The sequence below is a fragment of the Phoca vitulina genome, unplaced genomic scaffold (genome assembly GCF_004348235.1).
Source record: "Phoca vitulina isolate PV1807 unplaced genomic scaffold, GSC_HSeal_1.0 scaffold57, whole genome shotgun sequence".
NCBI classification, from domain to species: Eukaryota; Metazoa; Chordata; class Mammalia; order Carnivora; family Phocidae; genus Phoca; species Phoca vitulina.
The window spans coordinates 1,118,609-1,143,282 of NW_022589760.1; the positions used below are offsets into that span (position 1 = coordinate 1,118,609).

General features: G+C 39.5%; 1 protein-coding gene across 3 annotated transcripts; it reads right to left on the minus strand.

Annotated features, from left to right (window-relative positions):
* Positions 1-43: 43 nt before the first annotated feature.
* On the minus strand, positions 44-24,658 carry CSTF2 (cleavage stimulation factor subunit 2). 3 transcript variants are annotated; one of them, XM_032390058.1, is made up of 16 exons: positions 24,525-24,658; positions 23,350-23,428; positions 22,847-23,016; positions 21,998-22,134; positions 21,403-21,522; positions 21,151-21,288; positions 19,736-19,859; positions 15,014-15,076; positions 12,579-12,638; positions 12,312-12,398; positions 11,792-11,933; positions 10,825-11,000; positions 9,938-10,245; positions 6,570-6,680; positions 5,504-5,629; positions 44-2,778 (listed from the first exon to the last, which is right to left on the minus strand). In XM_032390058.1, the coding sequence occupies exons 1-15, from the start codon at positions 24,580-24,582 to the stop codon at positions 5,507-5,509; spliced, it is 1,896 nt and encodes a 631-aa protein (XP_032245949.1). In that variant the 5' UTR covers positions 24,583-24,658; the 3' UTR covers positions 44-2,778; positions 5,504-5,506. The 3 variants fall into 3 exon arrangements, with proteins under 3 accessions (XP_032245949.1, XP_032245950.1, XP_032245951.1); XM_032390059.1 differs by lacking the exon at positions 12,312-12,398 and having other exon boundaries at positions 2,555-2,778; XM_032390060.1 differs by lacking the exons at positions 12,312-12,398; positions 12,579-12,638 and having other exon boundaries at positions 2,555-2,778.
* Between the last annotated feature and the right edge of the window lie 16 nt (positions 24,659-24,674).

Sequence of the window (24,674 nt, forward strand, 5' to 3'; positions counted from 1 at the left end):
AAAAATTTATTGAAGAATTAATGACAAAACATAATCATAAGCATAAATAATAAAACAATGAACATAAAATCACCAAGAACCCCATCCCTATATAACACTATGTACATTCTTACTGTTATTTAAAACATGTTCTTATCCAGTGTGAATAGCAATTTCTGCTTTACTTATTTTTGCTTGTCAAGAAATGAAGGATTTTCCTCTTTGCTTAATGAATGAATCTTATTACTTAATCTAGGTTCTCCATTTGGGAAAGAAAATCTTGAAACAATGCTAATTATAATTGAAATTATAATTGAAAGTCAGATTATCATTAGCTTACATGGTTCTGTTGGAAATAATTGCAAAAACTTGAACTCCATCTTAAGATGACTTAGTCAACAGGGGCTCTTTATCATCATTTTTACTAAGGTGGTTTACGAACGTTTCTTTTTTAAAAAAGGTAATTTAAAACTTTGATACCATTTTTCCGGCTCTTCCCTATTTATTAAGGAATCATTCACCTAATGACATAAGCAAAATGTCTTATCTCCTATCAAAATGCTTTTTATTTCTCCCATCCACCTGGCTCTGGGATGTTAGTAGTCACAGTGATCAGTAGAAGCGAAGAAGACTGGGGGGGGCCCTTAAAAGAGGGGAAAAAAAACCCATACTTCATTGTGCCCAAAGACAAGTCAACTGATTAAATTTGTAAGAATGTTTCTACTAAATTAGCATTATAGCACCTATTTCTCTACCATTAAGTGACCAAAAATGAACAGATGGTTGTTTCTGATTATCCAAAAATCTGTATGACTTGAAGGATTAGTAAGATCCATTTTCAGTAACTAGTCTGAACAAAACAAAGGTGTCATGAACTCACGGCAGCTAATTGTGTTTCATTTATTAATTGGACATCAGAAAAAATAGTAATGGATATTTCCATAGGAACAGATTGCAATATCCTTGCTGTTGCTGATTTCCTGGATTTCAACAATCTAAATGAAATTTAATAAGGCTTTAGGAAAATGCACAATGGAACCTGGATGATTTGGTTCCTCTTAGACAACTGCTGACTACATAATCTGATCTTCGTTGATTTTGATCTGGAATCTTAGTGTTCCTTGAAACTTACATAATGAGTTCCTAATGAGAAAGGCTTCACTCTCGGTTTCAATGTCTAACTATATCAATACTTTGAGATAGGACTACTGCTAAAATCAACATGTTAAGGCCTAGAATATTCATGGAAGTAGGCAGAAAAGGTAATGATAATAATAAATCCTATGTATAATCAACATCCAAGCCTGAATTGGGGATGAGCAGGAGACCCAGAAAGCTCCTCAGCTGTTTTGAGCGTTTTTCTTCCTAGGTTGTAATATGAAGTAGCTTATTCAGCAAATTTTTGTTGTAGTAAACGTTTACATATCAGAATAGAAAATCCCTCAATTTCAATGTCTCTCATAAAGTTGATTATCATTGCATTCTTTTGCTTGACATGTAAGCAATATGCTATTACATTCTCTAAGCCTATGGCAGGCTTTTAATTCACTTGACCATAATCCTCACCCAGAGGGTAGGATTCTGAGAATATAAATAGGTTCAAAGAATAGTTCCAGTGGAACTTTACTAATTATTAAGGCATCTCTTAACCTCTTGAGGTTGGCCTGATGGGAGAGAAATCATGTTCCTCCTTAATGCCACTATGAGAGAGAGAATACTAGGCAGGAGGAGCCATAGGTCAGAGCAAGTGGCACTAATTACTGTCACATCCATCTGTAAGGAAGCAGGCAGGGGCAGGCCTAATGGGCAATCTGACTGCTTGTGATCTACATTTGGTCCTCTTAAAATAAATGAGAAGAATGTAAAAGTTTTAGGGTTTTCTATGTTTTAATTTCCCAAAATAAATTTGGTTATGGGGGAAGGCTATAAGTTAGTGATTATCTAGAAGGCAGAATGAAATGTATTTTGTTCCTTTGACTTCTATTTAGTTTTTACTTCATCTTGAACATGTGAAACGTTAGTGGCTTCTTTAACTTTTAAGGTTGACTACCAAGACTGAAGAGTTTTAGAACAGACAGGTAAATGTTAACAGTCTCCTGTGTTGCTGACACACTTGAACCAGTGCCAATATAACATTTTTGTCTTAGCTCTGAAATATGCATGTGAATAAACCTGCTATTGATAAAAAAAAAGTGCATTTTGATCATTAGATTTTCCTAAACTAAATACACTGCTCTGCTAGGCTCTTTGCTTTGTTGGCCTTCTGACCATTTAATAGCTCTAAGCAGGGGCTATTTTCTCCCAGTAAACTCAGAAGTTCTAGCAAGTTCTCAAAGGGCAAATCTTATTATTCCTGCTGGAAGCAAACAAAGCAAAAACTAAGTTCCAGAAAACATTGCTTCTGAGAAATTCTCAAATATCACCAAGAAGAATAAGTGGTTAACTTAAAGGAAAAACAGAACTATGGCAATATAACATTAAAGTACAATACTGCGGTAAGGGTTGAAAACACATCTAAGGTTTCACCCTTGGTGTTCAGCCTTTTAAAAGCAAAAAGGTCGTGTGTATCAATTTGTAGTATACTAAAATTGTGTTCAAAGTTTATTTCAAGTCACAGAAAATATACAAACTAAGACAACAGAATGAACTGATTTTGTTCTGAGAGAAGGTGATGGGAATCCTCCACCTGGCACCAATTTGAGTCATTCAAGGGTTAGGATGCAGAAGTCATCTTTTTGCAACATTTCAACAAAGTTATGGAATTAATTTCCCGATTTGTTGCCAGGTATTTTTGAAAACCTGTAAGGAAAAGTTGGGAGAAAGCCATTAGAAATGGAGACAAAGTTCTCTTTCCCAAACATCAGGAGAAAAAATTTCAAAGTGGGGGAGGGAGGCTATGCAAAAGAGCAAATCACCAGGGAGAGATTCCTAAGGGGTCTGCCTCCAGGATCCCCAAAGTAATCACCTCTTATAGCAGGGTTTCTCAACCTCAGCATTACTGACATTTGGAGACAGATAACTCTTTGTTATGCGGGGGGCGGGGGGGGAGATATCCTACGATTATAGGATGTTTAGAAGCATCTCTGGTCTCTACCCACTGAATACCACTAGTATACCATATCCCGAAAGTTGTGACAATGAAAAATGTCTCCAGACATTTCCAAATGTCCTACAGGGAGCAAAACTGCCTCTGGTTGAGAACCACTGATCTAACAGTAATAGTAGAGAGACCTGTCACAAGTGATAGCAGAAATGGATCACAACCAGCAAGGTACCGGATGGACAGAGAGCCACCATTTTCGCCACAGTATGCACAGGTAACAGCAAATACACATTAAAACCTTGCACGGGTAACAGCAAATACACATTAAAACCTTGCCCACGTAAAACTGTATAGAACTACATGCACACAGCACATCTCACTCACATGAATGTAGGTTTAAAAAATGGTGAAAACTGAATGTAGGTTTAAAAAATGGTGAAAATGGAATAAGGTCTGTAGTCTAGTTAACAGTAATGTACCAATGTCAGTTTCTTGGTTTTGTACTACAAACCAAAAAGGTATTGCACAACAGCTTCTCAAGATGTTATCACTGGGGGAAGTTGGGGGAAGTTGGGGGAAGGGTACAAGAGGTTCTTTGTACTATTTTTCCAACCTTCTGTGAATTTATAATTATTTCAAAATAAAATGTAAAACAAACAAAAACCTTTGCCCTGTGGTGTATGTGCAAGGCTTTGAAATATCTTATAAGCTAGAATACGTAATGAAAGAACTTTCAGAAACATTTCTGTCTCCACTATCTAAAAACAGTAATTTCCCCATATTGTAGGGAATACCTTCTCTGACATAAATAAATTAGAAAAAGTAAAAGAGGGGAACAGTTTTTAATCTATTCCTCTGAATATAATAGTCTATATTTCTACTAAAAAAAAAAATGGCCTTGGGCACCTGGACTAAAAAGGTAAAGTAGTGGTCATACCAAAAGTCTGGCTAGCTATCCATCTATGATAGCTTCTCATTATAGTTCAGTCATTTAAAGTCTAAATACAGGGATGCCTGGGTGGCTCAGTCAGTTAAGCGTCTGCCTTCAGCTCAGGTCATGCTCCCAGGGTCCTGGGATCGAGCCCCGCATCGGGCTCCCTGCTCAGCGGGGAGCCTGCTTCTCCCTCTTTCTCTGCCTGCAGCTCCACCTGCTTGTGCTCTCCCCGCCCCCCGTCAAATAAATAAATAAAATAAATTATTAAGAAAACAAAGTCTAAATACAGATATGAAGCATATTTCCAGTTTAGATATTTTAATAACTTTGCAAATATGGATTAAAACACAATGTATTTGGTAAAGACTGCTAAGTAGTGTAAATGAGTTCACTATTATATGATAATATATGAATGGGATTATAATACAGATGGGGTAACAAGCAGAAGTTCAAAATGTGATATTCCAGCTGACACTGGGACAATGTGAATTTTAAGCTGTTTTTAGAAAACAGAATTATTGGGGTGCTTGGCTGGCTCAGTTGGTAGAGCATACGACTCTTGATCTCAGCATTGTAAGTCTGAGTCCCAAGCTGGGTACAGAGATTATTTAAAACTAAAAGAATCTTTAAAGAAAAAAGAAAACAATTATTTATTTTTTTTAAAGATTATTTATTTATTTATTTGACAGCGAGAATTGAGAGCGTGTGCACAAGCAGGGGGAGAAGCAGGCTCCCCACTGAGCAAGTAGCCCGACGCAGGGCTCGATCCCAGGACCCTGAGATCAAGATCTGAGCTGAAGGCAGATGCTTAACTGACTAAGCCACCCAGGCGCCCCAAGAAAACAATTATTTATGAAATACAAGATGCTGGACAAAATGGTTTTTAAAAGAAATGCCAATACATGGAATCAGATGCTTCCATGATTATGATCCGTTTTATCTGACAGATAAGGAAGAAAAAGAAAGGGCAGCAGTGTACAGCAACCTCTAAAACGTAAAGGGACTGATGGTGATGGCGGACGGTCACTACCCTGAAATATGTGCTCTAACAGTTTAACATCAAAATAGTTAATATTAAATAAATACTGGAAACCAAAATATTTATACGTTTTATTGAAATGCTTTGTATTTTCTCCATTTTGATGGGACAGCTGGAGTAAAATAACACAACTGATCCTGGAAGGATACACAACAAACTATACTTAGAGGTTGTCTGGGGAAGGAGGTTAAGGAAGCAGAGCTTCTTACCCCAACTTTTCTCCATTTCTGTATTTGATTCATTTTGTAAAAGTGATCACGTTACTTTTGCCATTAGGAAAGAAAGGTTAAAAAAGATTACAACCAACTCAACAACTGAACAGATACCCTGTTGCCTTTCCCTACCCTGACAGAGGCTGACCTAATGAAGGGTGAAGAGTCTAGCCACGAGGAGTGTGGGCCTCGGATAGTCTTTAGATCAGGAGAATGTTGTTGGTTAAGGCTGAAAGTATCTAATACCCCAAATGCACAAGGAGTTTGTTTGACTTAGGCAGGTTAAGTCTGCTCACCTTTCAAGGTGCTCCAGTGGATTTCTGTATTTGTTCCTTTAAGATCAGGATACTCTGCCTCTGCTCAGGAGGCAGCATGGCGATCTGGTCTGCAGTCAGCTGAAGAACCTGCATGATCAAAGCAGCCTGTGAAGAGAAAAGAAAGGGAATGAGCTTTAATGATGGCAGCTAAAAAAACACCACCAGCTTCTGTCCAAAAAGGAAGGATACCTCACACATAGAATATTGCAGGCAAAAAAACCCCACCCCAAACCAAATCAAACCAAAACCGGCTGGTGAGAAAAGGCACAATGAAAAGCTCAAGTACAATCATACTAAGATTAGGAGACTCAAATCAAACAGACACCTGCATGAACCCAAAGTTCTTGCAGACTAACATGCTATCTGTGGACCTTGGGAAGTCTTCAGTTTGTAATCCTGTTTTAAAGACTTTTTATTTTATTTCTTTATTTGAGAGAGAGAGACAGAGCGTGAGCATGCACAAGAGCATGAGTGGGGGGAGGGGGGCAGAGGCAGAGGGAGAAACAGACTCTTCACTGAGCAGGGAGCCCGAAGCTGATGTGGGGCTCAATCCCAGCAGGACCCTGAGATCATGACCTGAGCCGAAGGCAGACGCTTAACCACTTAACCGACTGAGCCACCCAGGCGCCCCTTTAATCCCCTTTTAAAAGTCTCTCTTTTTCACAAGTTTTAGTCTTTCCATCAGACGTGAGCTCCCCATGATGGTCAAATATAGAAACATATATACTCATGGGGAATCTGCTATTATTTTTAGGGATAAAGCAGAAAGAGGAGGGGAAGAAAAGGGACTTAGAGCTTCAGGTCAATCAGCACAAAAAACTGTTATTGGCCGATGAGTCTGAAATGTAAGATAAGTTGCCATTTACATACATCCATTTAAGAATTTTAAGACCAGGCCCACAGATATTCAGATAACAAGATCATAAAAACTTGTAAGAGTAAACATCACTTCCAAATGAACTCTAAAGACCCAGGACCTCCACATCGTAACTGAAAAGAGGAATCCAAAAGATGTATGCCTCTGAAGACAGACAGTATTGCTTACCTTCTCATGATCCTGTGGGGTAACTTGGTTCTGGCCAGGACTAAAGCCCCCAGGCTGACCTCCACCCTGAATGCTCGCTCCTTGCATGCCTGCTCCCTGCATGACTGGGACCTATGTGCACAAAGAGAGAGGAGGAGGAGAGTTTTCAGAACTTCTCATATAGTATTCAGAATCCAGTAACAGCAATGTGAAAGATATGATCTCATTATGGATATGAGTAAAAAAAAAAGCAAATTAATGACTCTGAAGATCATTTCCTACTGTTAGCAATGGCAGGAGGCAGGGTTTAGCAAGAGATCAACTAGCGAGTTAGACACATTTGCTTACGGCAGCTCTAGCATCATCAACAAATATCACACAGTACCATCAAATCAAGCAAAATCCAGCCGCATAAGCACAGAGAAAACAGAACATCCTAGAAACTAGTGCTCAGTGGAAACAGAAATGAAAGCCAGCAGATTCTAGAGATAATGTATGCTGGTCCACTGGGGAAGCTTCATTCACAGAGATACCGCCTACCTCTAGTTCAATAAGACATAGGCAGTTCGCCCCAAAGGACCCTATCCCACAAGTAAGGCAGAGACGATCATTATGGCAGAGGCAGAAAGGAGATGGGAAGGCCTCTGGGAAAAAGACTGCTATTAGCCCAACATTTGCTTTTTATAACTTTCCAGAGAGAATATGCAGCAGATGCTTTCTGCTAGATACAGACCAAGAAATAGGACTGACTCAAGTTAAAAGAACAAAATGCAGTTATATCACACTTATTTAAGATCTTCAGCGAGTTCGATCTTTGGGAAGACCACCAGAACCCAAAGAAAAGGCCTCAGAGCACCAAGAATAACTGTTAAAGGTCCCTATGTTGTTATGTTCACACTCAGGCATTCACCCAGAGTTTAGGTACTCTTATGAAACACAAACTGCGAACAAGCTTAGTTACCTGCTTCCCCAGTAGATCAGAAGCAGCAAAGCACAAAAAGAAATGTGGATACACTGTTAGGAGCAGATACCATGACAGCAATGTGAAGAGCCAGGCGACAGCCTGATGATGAAGGAGACCAGAAACCAAACAGGAGATAACTGTACTTTCTATTATAGCATATACAATAAGAGGCACATGCAATAATGACCTTGAGTAATCAAAAATGGTTAAAATCATTTTTTATTATCTTGTTTAAGAAGGGAAGGAAGCATAACACACTTCATTATCACTTTCTGTTCTTTATCAATACTGAATCCAGAGACCGGTCTGAACCTTAATGTTACGTTACAGATCTGAAACATCTAGGAGAACAACATTTTGGAAGCTTCACAGTTAATACTAATTTGAGGTATTATTATCATGAGCTAACCATTCAATAATGGCCATTTAAAGTTTCCAGGAGTGCCAACATGTTCTAGGCAGACAAGTCACAATATAGGTGACCACACGTCCAAGGTCTGCCTAAGTCCCAGTTTATGCTTTTGCCCCAGAGTAACTATTTAACAGCACTCTCACTCCAAACATGTCCCTGTTTGGATAAGTCATATAATCACCCTACTAATAATAAGCCTTTTAACTAACAAATTTCCAACTAGGTGAACTGGAGTTAATTTTAAAATCTGATTTAAAATTATGAATTAGGGATATACTGTAAAGTTAAAAAAAAAACAAAGCACAGAACAGTGAAAGAAAGGAAATACAGATGCATTTCTTCCTAATATCTTCTTCTTTGTTAGAAAGATACATCCAAAATTGAATAAAAGCAATGATCTATAGGGGTTGGGGGTCACAGGGGAGACGGATACAGGGGAGGAAGCAAGGATCTCACTATCTCTCTTATATATGAGTAAACATATTAATTTAAACAATATAAAAAAGGTTTGAAGATAAAATTTTTATTTTTTTCCACTCAGATCCAATAGGCTTTATACAATCTACTAATGAAAACTATATAAAATCTAATATTACAGAGTAATGAGTTCAAGCACTAGCAGAGACAAAACAGCAACACATTATCCAGAAATGGTCTTCCAAACATTATTTTCAATGTCTTTCTCCACAAAACTACTGACAGAATTATATAACGACATCATGTAGTTATTTGTTGTCAGTCTCCCCAGCTAGAATGCAAGCTCCACGGGAGCAGGGACTTTGTTTTGTTCACACTGCTATATCCTCAGTACCTAGAGCTCTCTCTGGTACACAGTAGGTGCTCAATAAATATCTGCTGAATGACTGAATAAATGAATAAAAACCATTTCTATTATAAGGCTACTGATCCTAGAGGGCAGAATAAACATCAAGGCCCACAGACACATTTTTAAAAAGCACAATTTGAAAAAAGGAGAACAGTTTTCTTTTACACGTACCAGAAAACAACATATTCGTATTTCCTATTAAAGAGGGGAAGGTAGACATACACATACACATACATGATGTGCAGATAACAGGATTGAGTGGTACACTGAAAAAAACAGGGGGTTCTACTCCTTGCTCTGTCACTTTTTAGCTGTGTGAATTTGGATAAGCCACCTGAATTCTTGGATCTCAGTTTCCACACCTATAAAATGAGAGAATTGGATGACTGACATGTTCCATTCCAGTGACACTCTCCCTCCCTCTCTCTCTCTGTCTCACACACACATACACACACAGGGGAGCAAGACACATAAACATATGGAAGAGAGAAGAGAGAAGAAGTACATAGAGGAAGGAAGGGCAAGAGGGAGACGAAGGTGCTAGCACATACAAATTCAGGGAACAGACACACATACCATCTCCCCACAACCAATTGTGTGTGGAGAAGGAGGAGATGACAACACATAGACGATCAGAGATCGCCATATACACTTAGCTAGAGAGAGCCAAATAAGGAGAAAGAAGAGATAAGAATTCAGTTCCATAGGTTTTAAGGTGAACGTTAGTAAAACCTGCCTTTCATATTCCACTGTTCACTTAGGCTACGTGATGAAAGTAAACTAAAATAGGTTTCTGCAAACCTAAGATTATCGAAATGACTGCTAATAGCTCTTCACATGCTCTAATGCAGTTCTTACGGTTGTACGTTAGAATCGCGTGGGGGAAGTTTTTCAAATTATCCATGCCTAGATTCTAGTGATACACACTCTGTCTCCTAAATCTGCAGGGGCTCTGCTCTGAATGGAAGAACTCCTTAAACTGTGGGACAAGGTTGCTACAATCCTGGTGGCCAGAAAATAACCACCTTAAGGGACAGAGAAACTAGAAGAAGGGAGTTTTCTAATCTTCCTGTTCTAACAAGCTGAGAAATAGCCCAAATCAGAAAGCAGTCATAGTCAGGCTCAACGGTCAATTCCGGAATAGATCACGATTTCATGTAGAAGCAAGAAGTGAGTATCGCACATACCTGTCTGGATCCCTGGGGGCCAACTGCCCCCATGTTAATTGGACTGGGACCCTGGATTCCACTAGGCATAGGGCCTCTAGGGCCAGGGACCGGGCCCCTTGTATCCATACTTCTGGCCTCTATCCCTCTGACTTCCATTGCACGGGCCTCCATTGCACGGGCCTCCATCGCGCGGGCCTCCATCGCGCGGGCCTCCATCGCACGGGCTTCCATCGCACGGGCCTCCAATCCTCTGGCATCTAATCCTCTAGCCTCCATGGCTCGTGCCTCCATCCCTCGTGCATCTATGCCTCGGGGATCTCTTCCGCCTGTAAAGTAAGTTGTAAGAAAACCATTGTGTAGCTACTCATCTTTACTGCAAAAAGAAACAATAATCAAAGAAAGAAATCTATTCCTCCAATCACATCTCCCCCCAGCTACAGGGGACCCTTGAACAAGGTGAGGATTGGAGCACTCCCCCAAAACTTAACTACTAGTAGCCTACTGCTGACTGGAAGCCTTACCAAAAACATAAACAGTTGATGGACACCTGTTTTGTATGCTATATGTATTGTTCTGCATTCTTACAATAAAGTAAGCTAGAGAAAAGAGAATGTTATTAAGAAAATCGTTAAGAAAAAGAAAATACACTTACAGTACTGCACTATATTTATATAAAAAAAATCTATGTGTAAGTGGACCTGCGCAGTTCAAACGTGTTATTCAACGGTCAACTGTACACGAGACCATTTTCTCCTTCCCAGTTTTACAGGTCTGCAGATAAATCTTAAATATGTTTGCCAATCCCACTGCCCCAGCCTTCTTTATTCCAGATTAGAACCTAAGACAGTTGGGTTTATTATCAGCCCACAACTACCAGTCGGCCTTGTGACGTGGTCTCCCCTTACCTCTGCCATCCAAGGGTGGACCCCTCTGATCTAGCATGGGTCCTCTTGGCTCCGCCATTAGAGGTCTGGGCTCAGCTAATGGCCCTCCCCTCAACTCATGTGGGGGTGGGCCACGGCTGTCATGGCCCGGGACATGGTGCATGGGTGGACCCTGATGAGGTGGTCCCAGGTAACCTCTAGAGATGGAGAAAAATGTTACATTTTAAAACAGAACAAAACAACAAAAAAAGAGTCAACCAGAAGATCAGTAAGTAAAAAAATCAAAGAACTGATGCAAACATCAGTCTATAAATGCTAAGAGAATAAACACCAAACAGGTCCAAAAAGGAAAAAAAAAAAAGCTATGGAGATATAAACGCACGTATTCTAGAATTTCATATTTGCTTACGGCACTCATAATTAAGGAGGAGGTAATGGATATCCATTGTATAGAACGAGTATGTAGTACAGTGCTTAAGAACGTGGATTACTCTATGGGTTCAAATCTAGGCTTTATCCCTTATTAGCTGTGTGATCTTGGGCACATTTACTTAACTTCTCTATGCCTCGGTTTCTTCATCTGTAAAATAGGACTGTATTAGTACCAATCTCACAGGGCTGTTGTGTGGATTTAATGAGATGATCGAAGTAAAGTACTCACAGCAGAGTCAGAGGCATAATCCCCATTCATATCAATCATCATCATCTTATCATTATTGCTACTACCGAGAAGCAACAGAAGTTTTTCCCGTTTGGGTATGTGCTAGAATTTCCAATTTCTAAAGACTCGGGTAGCCATGGTTCATTCAAAATGACATACTCAACAGATATAGTTCTGTCCAAGGAGAAGTGCATCCTTAGTCTCGGACAGCGGCCATGAATATTTATTTATCTGCTGAAGTAGGCAAACAGGTACAGAACGACAGTGTTCTCAGACCAAGGGAAAGTTCGGATCCCCGCAGTCTTTTCCTTCTATGTTAGCGCTTACCTAGGCTCTACCTCTCCAGTTACAGAAAGTAAAGTGCCTCCACGCGGGTCATTTGGAGCGTCTCCCAATAGACCTCGAGGAGTTGGGACGGTGGCAGGCAAGGGCCCACGCTGCATAGCGGCTCTGGGGTCCTGCATCGGCACTGACAGGGAAACAAACAGGGAGTTACTGTTGTGAAGGACACAGAAGGAAACAAGAAATGACTCTATATACCACTGACAACATAATTCAGACACCTGAGAGCGGGTGAAACCTCACCACGGCAGACTCCTCTTGCAGCTCAAGAACAGAAGCAGGGTGTAGGCAGCATCTGTGCCATGTCAGAGGTATGGATGGAATTATATAAAGAGCAAAGTGGGGAGCAACCTGCCAAGGACTAGCACTGCAACCTGAAGAAACTTATGCTCCTGGTTTTCCTTATAATCAATCTTAGTTCAAGGACCAGAGTCACAAAAGAGAGGTAGGGTCTTGGCATATGTGAACACTGCCATGGCTCTGCAAGAACCTGCTGTCTCCTTACAGACTGCTATTCCATCCAAGCCTCCTGACACCAGTAGGGAGGGAGTACAGCCTCGGACAGATGCCCATATCATCCATGTTCTCTGCCCTGTGTGAAGAGGTCAATCTTAGGCTTGTGGCCCCAACAGGAAAAAATGTAAAAACAAAAGCCCAAAACACTACCCTTTTGGGTTCCGAACGTGAGGATGACTGCCAAGCAGCCCTTGTCCTCTCAACGTCCCACCCTGAACACCACAAGCAAAAGGAAACCCGCAGATACAATGGGTACCTTGAACTCGCTCAATTGATGCAGGCCCGGCGGGTCCCACGGGCGAGTGCTGTAGGGTTCCTAGGTGAGCAGTAAGTTCAAAAGGAGAAAGAGCAGACACTTAAAATAGCTTGCACGCACGCGCACGCACGCACACACACACGCACACACACACAGAATCATACACAGACAGACGGTGGAGATTTACACATGTAAATTAAAAAGCCAAGAGTTCAGGAGCCTGCCCCAGGCTACAAAATCTTCCTATAAGTAGCTTCTTTGGGATCTGAAACTCTTCTGCTGTAATGAGATTGCCTCCTAAGGTGAAACCGGTGGGCCCCTGATTTTATTCAGCCACTCTCCATTTTCACCTCTGCTACTATGAGTCCACCTAAATCTCCTTATACCATTACAAGAAAGGAAACAAAACATAAAAAGTATGGTTCTAAACCTCTAGTTAGGCAAAGAACATAAACATAGTTTCATAAGCAAAACATGAAAGAGATTGTACTGAATCTGGAAGGCAAGATTTTTCTGAAGAGGCCCATAACAGAAGTGGACCGTACGATTTTTTGCCGTATTTTAAAGCACAAAAATCTTTGCGGGAAATGCAGTGAATGACCTTTAGACAAAGAAAGAGAATATCACTCCTCAAAAAATACTCCGCTGCTACGAGTCCCCGGTGATAACCAAACACCATGACAACAGCAGACAAAGACTAATGAGATGACAAGGGCACCAACACTACACAGAGGTGGCAGAAGGCAAGAAGTGTCTTCTTAAACTAATCTCACTGTCTCCTTTTACCATTACAAAGGTGCATAAGAAGTATGGCTTCCAGGAAAAGAAAGAAAACTGGGTACAAGTGGAAAGATTCTTGCTTCCTCTGCTGGGTACTGAACAAAAACTATAAAAGAAACTCATCTCACTTTATCTCTTCGAGAAGACACACCTCATATACCTTCAGAACTCAAGTCATTTCCCTTTGCTAACTTTTGACCCAGAGAGATGAAGAGAACTATAGCGGGAAAAAAGAGGTCTTGTGGAAATATATATTAAACGGCTGAAGTTTGATTGATTGATGGCTTGGGAAGAAGAAAAATATGACTGGAACCCCAATGCCTTCTCCCTAGTGCAGAAATACTGTGGATGCACACACCATCTACTGAGAGTGGTCAAGGGCGTGGGGGCACAACAGCACAAAAGCACAGGCTGCTTAGATGAGGCATTTGGTCAAGAGCTTGTCCCACTGTCGACCATCTGACCAGATGATCCGTTCTGTCACTTCAGCAACCAACCCTAATGGACAAACTGTAGACGAGGAATATAGTACACAGGCTCTACCTTAATATTTTGCTTTTAAAAAATGGGTTTCACTTATAGGCCATATGCTAAGAAGTAACTTAAGTTTCTCTGTGCTGCCCAAAGCAGTTCTTTCTCATCACGATGACAACATGAATAAGGATGGAAGACACTGAAGAGTGTTTCTGGAAGTTAATAGAGGCGGTGTGGATTTTCAGAAAGAGGAAGATTTTAGTCAGAGACTTCAGAATCTTGCTCTGCCACTTACTAGCTGGAAGAGATGAGTGCCCCAAGTCCTGTCCACGTTACTCAGCAGTATTTACTTACCATGTGCCCTTGAATAAGTAACTTAAAACTCTGAGCTTCCATCTCTTTATCTGAATACTGAGGTGCTGCCCCCTAACTCACACAGTTGTCTATGAAAATTAAAGTGCCTGGCCTATAGTATGCCCTCAGTTTTACTGTTAGTTGCTTCTGTTTTCTCACTCTCTCTCCTCCTAACGTTGCTTTCAACCAAACCACTGCATTTTCTGTTTCTTCAAACTCCAGCAACAGAGGGAAATAATTTGGAGATTCTGGAGTGGCTCTTGCTATGGTATCCAGTGTTACTGCCACAGTACAACATACCCTTACCAAGTAGGCTTCACAGACCTCTGATCCCCTCCCAGTTTTCTCTGTGGTTTAGATTTAGGCTTCTACATGTTACATGCTCATTATTAAAGCTCCTTACTCAGTCAACAGATAGCCACAAGGGTGAGAGAGAACATGTCAGCAGTGTCATTAGGCTATTATGAAAAGGTGATATAAATTAAATAGAAACAAAGGATCCATCTGCTTTGATTCTTGTAGAGCTGGGCTCTGAGTCACTAGATGGAAAGTCTAGACTAGTGCTGTCCCCAACAGAATATTGTGCAATGAGGGAAATATTCTATATCTGCCATATCCAGTATGTGGTGCCATAACCACATGTGGCCGTCGAACACTTGCAATGTGGCTAGTGTGATGAGAAACTGAATTTTAAGTTCTACCTAATTTCAGTTAATTTAATATTCAAATAACCACATGTGGTTAGTGAATGCCACATTAAGACAGTGCAGATAAATACAACATTTCCGAGTCCAGTCCACATTAATCAGATATTAATATTTATTTACCTTGTCCCCGTTCAATGGACACTGGTCCACTTCCTGGCATTCCAACCTGGGCTTGCATTCCTCCTAGAAGATAAAGGGAAGGAAAGAAAAACACAAATTAGGACTGTGTAGAAAAAAATTAGGACAGTGGCTGAGTTAACAAATTCCCTTCTTCTGCCTCCCAGGCAGAAAACTACAAAGAAAGATCATAATTATCACTAAACAATGCAGTTATACAGAAGATAAAGTTTGCTAGTAAACTCTAGGCTTCAGTGACAGAAAAATGAGTTAAATGAGAATACTTAATCTCACTGGTTACTAAAACCTTGGAGGAAGTTCTGTGATATAGGAGAATGATGGCACTTGCCCACAAAACTCCTCTCAGAGGAGGCAATACTGTTCCCAGGGTATTTTGTAAATTTGTGGATTTTAGTTGTGAAAAGATTTATGGGGCATGGCTGGCATTTAATGAGAAGCCAACAGGGATACTAGATGCCTTGCAATGTCTGAGATAGTCCTCCAAAATCCAGAATTATCTTGTCTTGCAAAATTTTCAAATGTCTTGGTGAACGTTAACACAAATGAAAATCTGTTTACAGTCATCTGAACTTAGAACCTAAGTCTGCCATATTTGTAAACAAAAAAGCTCTTTGCCCTATTTACAGCTGTACACATATATATTGAATTTTCCAGAAATACAATTACTGAGTCAATTCCAGGTACTGCATTTTGTTTTGTTAAGAACTTTACCAAAAGTTTGCACCATTTGAGAAAATCACAACACTAATGTCAACAGTCCCTCTGGTATTTGAGTTGCCAAAACATCATACCTGTATTTGTCTGCATCTGTAGCTTTTACACTGATGGGATAGGTGCAAGCATCTGACTGTTACCTTTTGGTTTCTTGTGTAGTTGTGCCTGAACACGTGCATATCAAAAATATTCTTTACTATAGGTTAAGTTCCTTTTAACTTCTTTATATTATAGTTAGGGCATTATATTTTTTTGGGAACTTATGTTCAGTAGGTTACATCTGTGCATTTCATTTCAGGATAGTAAAAAGTCACTACAAAATAAAAAGAGGCCACAGGGTCTAATAGGGTTGAGAACCACTGCTCTACCCTAACCAGTTGGGATAGGAGGACTGCTATACAAAGAATAATTATGTACCACAAGTCCTTGTCTCGTCCTTTCTACATAGCAATAATTCTCTTTTCCTCAAAGGAAATATATATGCTGTAAGTAGGGAGAAAAGACAAGCTGAACTGTTTGCACTTCATTAATACTTAACTAAAAGATCAAGTACACATCATATTCTTTCTTTTTTTAAGATTTTATTTATTTCAGAGAGAGTGAGCGTGCACGAATGGTAGGGAGAGGCAGAGGGAGAGAGAGAGAGAGGCAGACTCCCTGCTGAGCAGGGAGCCCCATGCAGGGCTCATGGGGCTCAATCCCAGGACCCTGAAATCATGACCTGAGCTGAAGGCACACGCTAAACCAACTGAGCCACCCAAGTGCCCCCACATCATATTCTCTTATTCCATTTAATACGCCAGGCACCAAAGAGCCATGGATTAAGAACCTGTGCTAGCCCCAACCCCTACTACTAAGTAACTGATTTTGAACAAGTGATTCGATAAAGTTAACATTTGCCCATGCTTACTCATCTGTAAAGTGAATGAGTTGGTCTAAACCAGTGGTTCTCAGAATGTGCTGCTCAGACCAGAAGTGTCAGTATCACCAAAGAATTGTTAGAACTGCAAATTCCAGGGCCCTACCTCTGACTTGCTGAATTAGAAAGTCTGGCGGTGGGGACCAGCATCTGCGCTTTAATAAGCTAATCAGGTGATTCTACTGTACATTAGAGTTTGAGAACCACAGGTCTACATAATTTCAAAGGTCTCTTCTAACCACAAACCACTCTCTGATTTATTCAGACCATTCACTAAAACAATACAAAGATTTAGAATCTGAGGAAAGCAGTGGCAGAAGGACTTATGGGCATAATTTCTCATATTATACACTATCACATGATGGCACTTTTATTTGTATGGGGCTAGCTTCCCAGAAGTGGAATTGGTGGGTCAAAGTGTACATGATTTTTAAATGTGAGACTACTTTCTTAAAAGGCTGAAACACTTCACATTTCCACTGGCAATTTATGATCCCACTTTCCCCACCAATAGTGTCATCTCTCTTTGAGACTTTGGTTAGTCTGATGGGTTTAAGTAAAGTGAAATATTGTAATTTAATTTGCAATCCCATGACTACAAATGCATTTGTTTTTGTTGCCATTTGGATTTGCTCTTCTATTAAGTGCCTACTCATTTTCTTTGCCTCCTTTTCTACTAGGTTGTTTCCCCTTCTCACCAACTGTCAATGGAGTTTTGTACAGGGTATTTCAAAAATCTGAGTGATGTTTTAATAACTTCAGAAATAGAAATGCTACAAACTCACAAAAAATACCACTTGAAAATTCAGTAATTTAAGTTCCTTTCCCATTTACTTTCAACTTCTGTATTTATTAATTTCCTCTTTTTGGTCTCTTCTTTCTTTAAAAAATTATTTTCTTAATTCTTTAAAACTAGTAGAGATCCTTTATTCTTTAATAACACAGGCATTTGAAGATATTCATTTTAAGTACTGCCTTCACTATTTCCCATACTTTTTTGTATAAGGTACACTTTTTGTTATCTTTTGGGTAATTTATAAATCTCCTTTTTATTTTCTCTTTAATTCAAGGATTACCTAGTGTATGTTCCTTATTTTTCCAAGTAAAGGTTATTTTCAGTAACGTATTACTGTAAATTTTATTATAATAAAATTACTTCTAATTTTATTGGCTTATAATAAGAGAATGTGGCCTGTAAAATCTCTACTTTTTAAACTTGTTTTTATTTTATGGCCAAGTATGTGTTTGTTTGTTTTTTTTTAAACTGTTCCATGGTCATTTGGGGGCAAAAGTGTATTCTTCAGTCAAAAGACATAAATCTCCCATAATAAATCGTGCTTATTGGTTCCACTACTTTATTCCTCAATATCTTTACTTATTTGTCTATTAGTACAAAGGTACTCAAAGTGTGGTCCACAGACAACGCTGATCCACACACTGTATGTTAACAATTCAGGACAAGTTAAGTACAGAAATGGAGAGCAGACACTTAGAAACTTTTACAGCAATTTGACACTCCTGTCACATTCAAGTGCATGATCAGGGCACTTCTGTCACTGAACAGGATACAGACGACTTTGGGTGTTTTTCAGCTCATGTTATGAGCTGCCTATGTCATGGGTTGCATACTTGTCATGTGTAGTAGGGCCACATTTCAACTTGTGATATTTTAAGGTAAGTTAGGCACCCATGACTCAAAAATGTATAAAATACAGAATCCGTTTCTTTCACTGAAAGATATTTACCCTATAGATAAATGAAAATCATGAGTTTGCTGAAATTTCTTTTAAAATCCCTTCCTCTAGGGGCGCCTGGGTGGCTCAGTTGTCAAGCATCTGCCGTCAGCTCAGGCCATGATCCCAGGGTCCTGGGATCGAGCCCCACATCGGGCTCCCTGCTTGGTGGGAAGCCTGCTTCTCCCTCTCCCACTCCCTCTGCTTGTGTTCCTGCTCTCATTATCTGTCAAATAAATAAATAAAATCTTTAAAAAAAAATAAAATAAAATCCCTTCCTCTATTCCTTGTCAACTTGCTCTGTAGACCAGTTTCTCTACAAAACAGAACAATTTAGATTCAATTATGCTCTATGAGTAGTGTTGTAGTCAATCTAACCCAGATTAGATAAATTAACAAGAGGCAAATATGTTGCATAAAAAACTTTAAATATGGATATATGTCATGTGTTCATATAGGAGTTTCATATAGGGAACCACTATTTCACTCATAACTTTTTTAGTTATGATTGTTGAATGATAAAAAGCTACAAGCATAATAGCAATACTCAGTAATAATTTCTATATACACACTTTCAATCAAAATATACAGTTTTTTTTTAAATTTTATTTATTTATTTGAGAGAGAGAATGAGATAGAGCATGAGGGTCAGAGGGAGAAGAAGACTCCCTGCTGACCAGGGAGCCCAATGCGGGACTCTATCCCGGGATTCCAGGATCATGACCTGAGCCGAAGGCAGTTGCTTAACCAACTGAGCCACCCAGGTGCCCCAAAATATACAGTTTTAAAAATTCTTTTTTCCTTTTGTTGTTTGGTCTGATTATATTTAGTGAAATGCAATTTCATATCTGTTAAATATAATAATAACAAATGTGACTCTGTATTTTGTGTCTGTCTTTTTTTTTTTAATGTGCCTTTTAACCTAATCTAAGTCTCTGGCTTTTAGTGGGAAAATTCAGTCCATTCACATTTAGCAGAATAATGACTGTATGAGATTTTATTCCTTCCTCCTTACTCTATGTTTATTATTACTTACTTCCACAATGTCGTTTTCTTTTCCCTCTATTTGCTGGCTTTGTTGGCTAGTTTCCATTCATTCCATTTCCCCCTTGTTAATTTGGAAGTGTTACCATACTTTTCCATTTTGTGGTCCTTTTCCCTGCTCTCTGTATATAAGAGATCAACTATTTCCTCCACCTAGGATATATGCTTCCTAGCTGTGTATTAATTTTATATAAAGGTCTCATTACCACATAATAATTTGGCGACATTAGAACATTTGCTACAACAAAACTTTAGCAAAATACCAAAATGGTGAAGACTGTAACTGAAACATACCTCCAGGAGCTAAGGAACCAGGACCAGGTCCTGTTACAGCTGCTGGTATCTGCCCTGGAGCTGGAACTCCAGCCTGCATAGAAGCTTGCATCAGAGGAGGTGCACCATTGACATGCATTCCACCCTAACCAAAAGAAAAAACAGAGTATGTATATGCCTCTGGACAATACACATGATGAGCCTGGTTATATAGAACACAATTAAGATGGACCATATTCTAAAAGCAGAGACTGACAAGTCTGATCTGTGTTGTGAGGCCATACGTGGCACCTACGGTTCACTTCAAGTTCTTTACCTCTCCCAATCTGAATGGTAAAAAATGGTAGATTACTGTTCTTTCTGTTTATGTTTACCTTATTTTGAGGTTGAACACTTTTCTTATGAAAAATTCCAGATATATAAATTGCATAGAAAATAAAATAAATATACAGTTTAGGAAATAAATATATTATATATATTTGAAATCTGCCTTATGGTCTTCCCCAATTGCATCCTGTGTCCCCTTCTTAAGACAAGCACTTAAGAATTTTTACAGACGTTTTGAAATTGTATGTAAATCATTATGTACTAGACATATTTGCAACTCATTCAACATGGTTTTGGGATATGTGCAAACACATACATCCCATATTTTGGGAAGGCTTCCACAGTCACTTATTTTCACTTTTGTAACTTTTGAGTTATCTGTGTTAATACCATGTATCCTAGTTCATCTTTACTACTACATGGAATTAGGTTTTTGAAAGTCATTCATGGTGACCTGTGCAATTTATTTAACTGTTATAGAGTATTTCACTGGATAAATATACAACATTTTCCCCATTCTTCCACTGATTTACATTTAGGATGTTTCGATGTTTCACTATTAAAATGTGGCAATAAACATTCTTGAACATGACTAAGAACTCTTAATCAGCCTGTTGTCCGTCATGTGTGTGGCAAACAGTTTTTCCCAATTTGTCATTTGTCTTTGCAGTTTATTTCTTTTTCTCTATACAGAAATTTTTCAGTTTTCAAATGTACTGATTTCTTATGGCTTCAGTTTTGTGTCATTCCTGGCAAGCAAGCTTTACTTTTTACCACTGGTAAAGAGATAGTAAGAGTGCCAACCTCATTCAATTAGAGTCTAAGTACTAAATGAGAAAATGGATGTAGAATAACAAAGTGCCAACCATAGTACCACACATGCACATAAATATCAAATTAGCCTATATAAAAGGACACACAGGAAGGATCTCTTTGTTTCACAAACTTGGCACAGATGCCATGTACTCGGCAAACTGAAAATTGCTTTTATGTCCGGGAATTGAAATTATCATCTTCAGCTCCTGACTGTTCTTCTCTCAGTATTATCTTCTTAACATGAAAATGGCATTCAAAACACGTAAAAGAAACGTTAGGAGATAAAGCCCTACCAAAGACTGGGCCTGAGGGGCCTGAGGATTCTGCTGGTTCATTGACACAGTGGATCCTGAGCCAGGCCCAGCACTGTGGACTGGCTGAGGGTTGCCTGCAATCAGCGTTGGGATATTTGTCTGGCGATGCAGAATTTTCTAAAAAACGAAAAGACAAATCTATGAGCTGTCTGTTTAACAAAGCAATCAGGCAGTTCCTACCCCACTCAAGGTTTACCGTGGCGTTTCCATAAAAGAATAAGAAGCACTCACCAGGGCAATCTCTGGATCCACAATTCTCATCACTACCTGTGCTTGTAGCAAAGCATAAGCCAGCTGAGGGTTCTGAAGCAACATGTTCCGTGCTTCCTGGGGACTATTCTGGACACAGAGCTGAGAAGATAAATAGATTCATCATCAGGTTCAATACTTAGTACTTAGAAATTAATAGCGATTTAGAGCCATTCCCATCTGAGAAATATAATATTCAAGAAACTTTTTAAGCTATCATCGGTTTTGGCATAGCACACAAAATTTTGGTCATGTCAGGCAAGAGAAGGAAGAGGCATTTCAAATACCATAATACCACCATTTAGGAGAAAAGCCACATTTGAATATCTACATCTGATATCTATGGGCCACAAAAAGCCAGATTGTATAGTTGTGTCTGTGTACAAAAAATGGAAAGCTCTTTGTACGAAATGTAAAATATGCTGTGCACATACGGCATATCGAAGGTGCAAGAAGTGGTGGTCAACAGGCACACCTTATATTTGAGCTCAGGGAATTATTTCCATTCACTCGATCAATTAACTCCTCGAAAATTTGATGTGATTTGATTTGTTCTTAACCTAATGCCTCCTCCCACCTTCATTTGTTTCATCAGCTCAAACATCTGCTCTGGTGGAAGACTGGCAACTGCTTTGCTAATGGACTCAGGGGCATCCTCAGGACTGATGGTCTCTCCATAAGGTGACTCAATGACAGGGGCACCAGTGCCAAGGCCTGATCGGGAAGAAAGTACAAAAAGTTAAGGAGGCAAAATTATGAGCTAAATCATTTCAAGTATTTACTTTCCAGGGCTGCTTCCTTTCCAGGACCCGTTGTAACTTTAAATTCTCTGGAACTGAGAAGTAAGTGATTTGCAAGTCCTTATTTCTGCAGAGGAAAGTGACAAGAGTGTATTTTCTGCTCTCAGAAGAAAGCTGGGACTAGGATCACATAGGTGGACAATGTTAACCTGAATTAGGGATGAGGCATATCGATTTCCTCTGACAAGTCATTTCAGAAGAGAAATAATAGATAAAGATGCTAATTTTTAAAAGCAAAAGAATAGAAAAAGATGCTAATTTCAAAATGGAATCCCTGATCTGTTGCCTCGTGAAAGCCAGAATGCCTTAGTAATCCCACCAATTACAGATCTGACAAACCGTTACAGCAGTGGTAAACTAATGACATAGTTAGTGCAACTAATGGCTTGGTGAGCCTGAATTCATCTTCAACTGTCAACCAACTCCTTCACAACTGAAGGACTTCTAAAGTCAACTTTACCTTGTTTCTCAAAGATATACACTTCCCTAATGCAGGCGCCTAAAGTGGGTCAAGAAGCTACAAGGCTAACCATTTCAGCGAGTGCTAAAACATATCACAAATGGAAAAATCTTCATTGTTACATCTTTACTAATTCATGTTGCGTACAAATCAGGTTCATACTCACTCTTCAGCTCTTCTTTGTTCTTTTCACTGGCAGCATTGTCCACTCGGAGTGCTCTCCCGCTGAACTCACGCCCATTCAGGTTTCGCATGGCACTAAGTGCTGTCTCCTGGTCTTGGTATTCACAGAAGCCATAACCCTTTGGCTTTCCTGTCTCCCTATCATATACCAACCTGGAAGAGCAGAACCAAGTATCAGGCACAAATGTTACACACATATAGTGTTCCTGCTAACATGGCCATGTTCTAATTTGGTCCACTGTAAGACAAATAACGTTATAACTGACTGCTTCACTGAAATATTTTTTTAAACATTTTTAAATGAAAAAAAAGTATCTTTTAGTAAAAATAAATGTCAGTTGTATGGTATGTGAATTATACCTGAATAAAGCTGTTACAAATAGAAGGATGCATGTGAAAAGTCACCAGTAAAAACCTTGCTATTATTACTAAGGGCCAAACTTGTGATTTTAAAGAAAACCCCAAGTAGTCAAAGGAGAATCTCACCTGAAACTAACAACAGGTCCAACCTCAGAAAAGATGTCCTTTAATTGCTCTTCGGTAGCCTCATATGGAATGTTCCCCACTATGAAAGAAAATAGACAATATGTTAAAACTCTTGAGTTTGTAACCTATTTCCCTTGTGAGAAAGTAAACAGAATCAGGACTTATATCATTGAAAATGTAACAACTACCTCAAAATAGTGTTCCTACAATCCCAGTTCCATGGTATTTCAGACATTTCAATCTTGTCTGCTGACTTTAATTACAAAACAAATAAACCACTAAGACTAAAATATAAAAAGTATCGGCACTTCTAAATATCAGTTCTCAGACTTATCTGACAGGTGTTATGATTTTCCTTAACTTTGGTGAAAATAAATACCTTCGCACTAGTATTTACCTGAAGATCTGCAAGTCTTATCAATAACTACTAAAAATACCAATGTATTTGGTATTTTAAAAACTGGCACATTATGTCCGTATTTCCACACATACACACACACTCAAGAATAACCATGAATGTAGTGGAGGATGTTTAAAAATTATTCTAATCTGTTTTGTTATGTTCTTTCCAAAAGGTGCTTTAAAATCACCACACGTACTTAAAAGAAACTTATTTCATCTGAAAAGATTACTCAGAATAGACCTGATCCTCTTTAAAATTTCTTCGACGAGATCTTAATCATTCGTTCATTCATTCATTTACAATCCACTTTAAGACTCCAGGTGGCCGCTACCAGTATCGAACTAAAATGTTACGGTAAAAAGCAGAGGATGAAAGTCCTTTTGAGAGGGCGGGAAGTGGACATATAGTTCTATACACTCAGCATATAATCTGTATTCTGGGATAGGGAGTGAGAAGTAGTACGGGACAGTTGCCATGCGCCCTCGATTCCAAACAATAATTGAAGCTCATAAAAGGAGAAACGCATAGAAACTGAACGCTAGTTTAACTTCCTCAGCCACATCATGGAAAGGCTTTGAGACCTCAGGGGAAGAGAGCATCACTTTGCCCGCGAGTCCACTAGATTGGCCGCCCCAAAGGATAGGCAGGTAGAGCTGCAAGCCCGACCCATCACCAGCTCCTGCAACAATTCAAGAGGTGCAGGGGGCATTCCTTGCTGCTCCCTGTCTCTTTCTGTCCCTCCCCGATGCTTGGCTCCACGAATTCGTCTCACCGAACACCGAACGCAGAGAACGATCCACCGCAGGGTCTCTCACAGTCAAACCCGCCATCGCTCTCTTCCGGCAGCTTCCGGTGCGCCAGAGCACACTTCCGTACGGCGCGTGAGCTCTGCGCTAAACACGCTTCTGCACGGCGCGTAAGC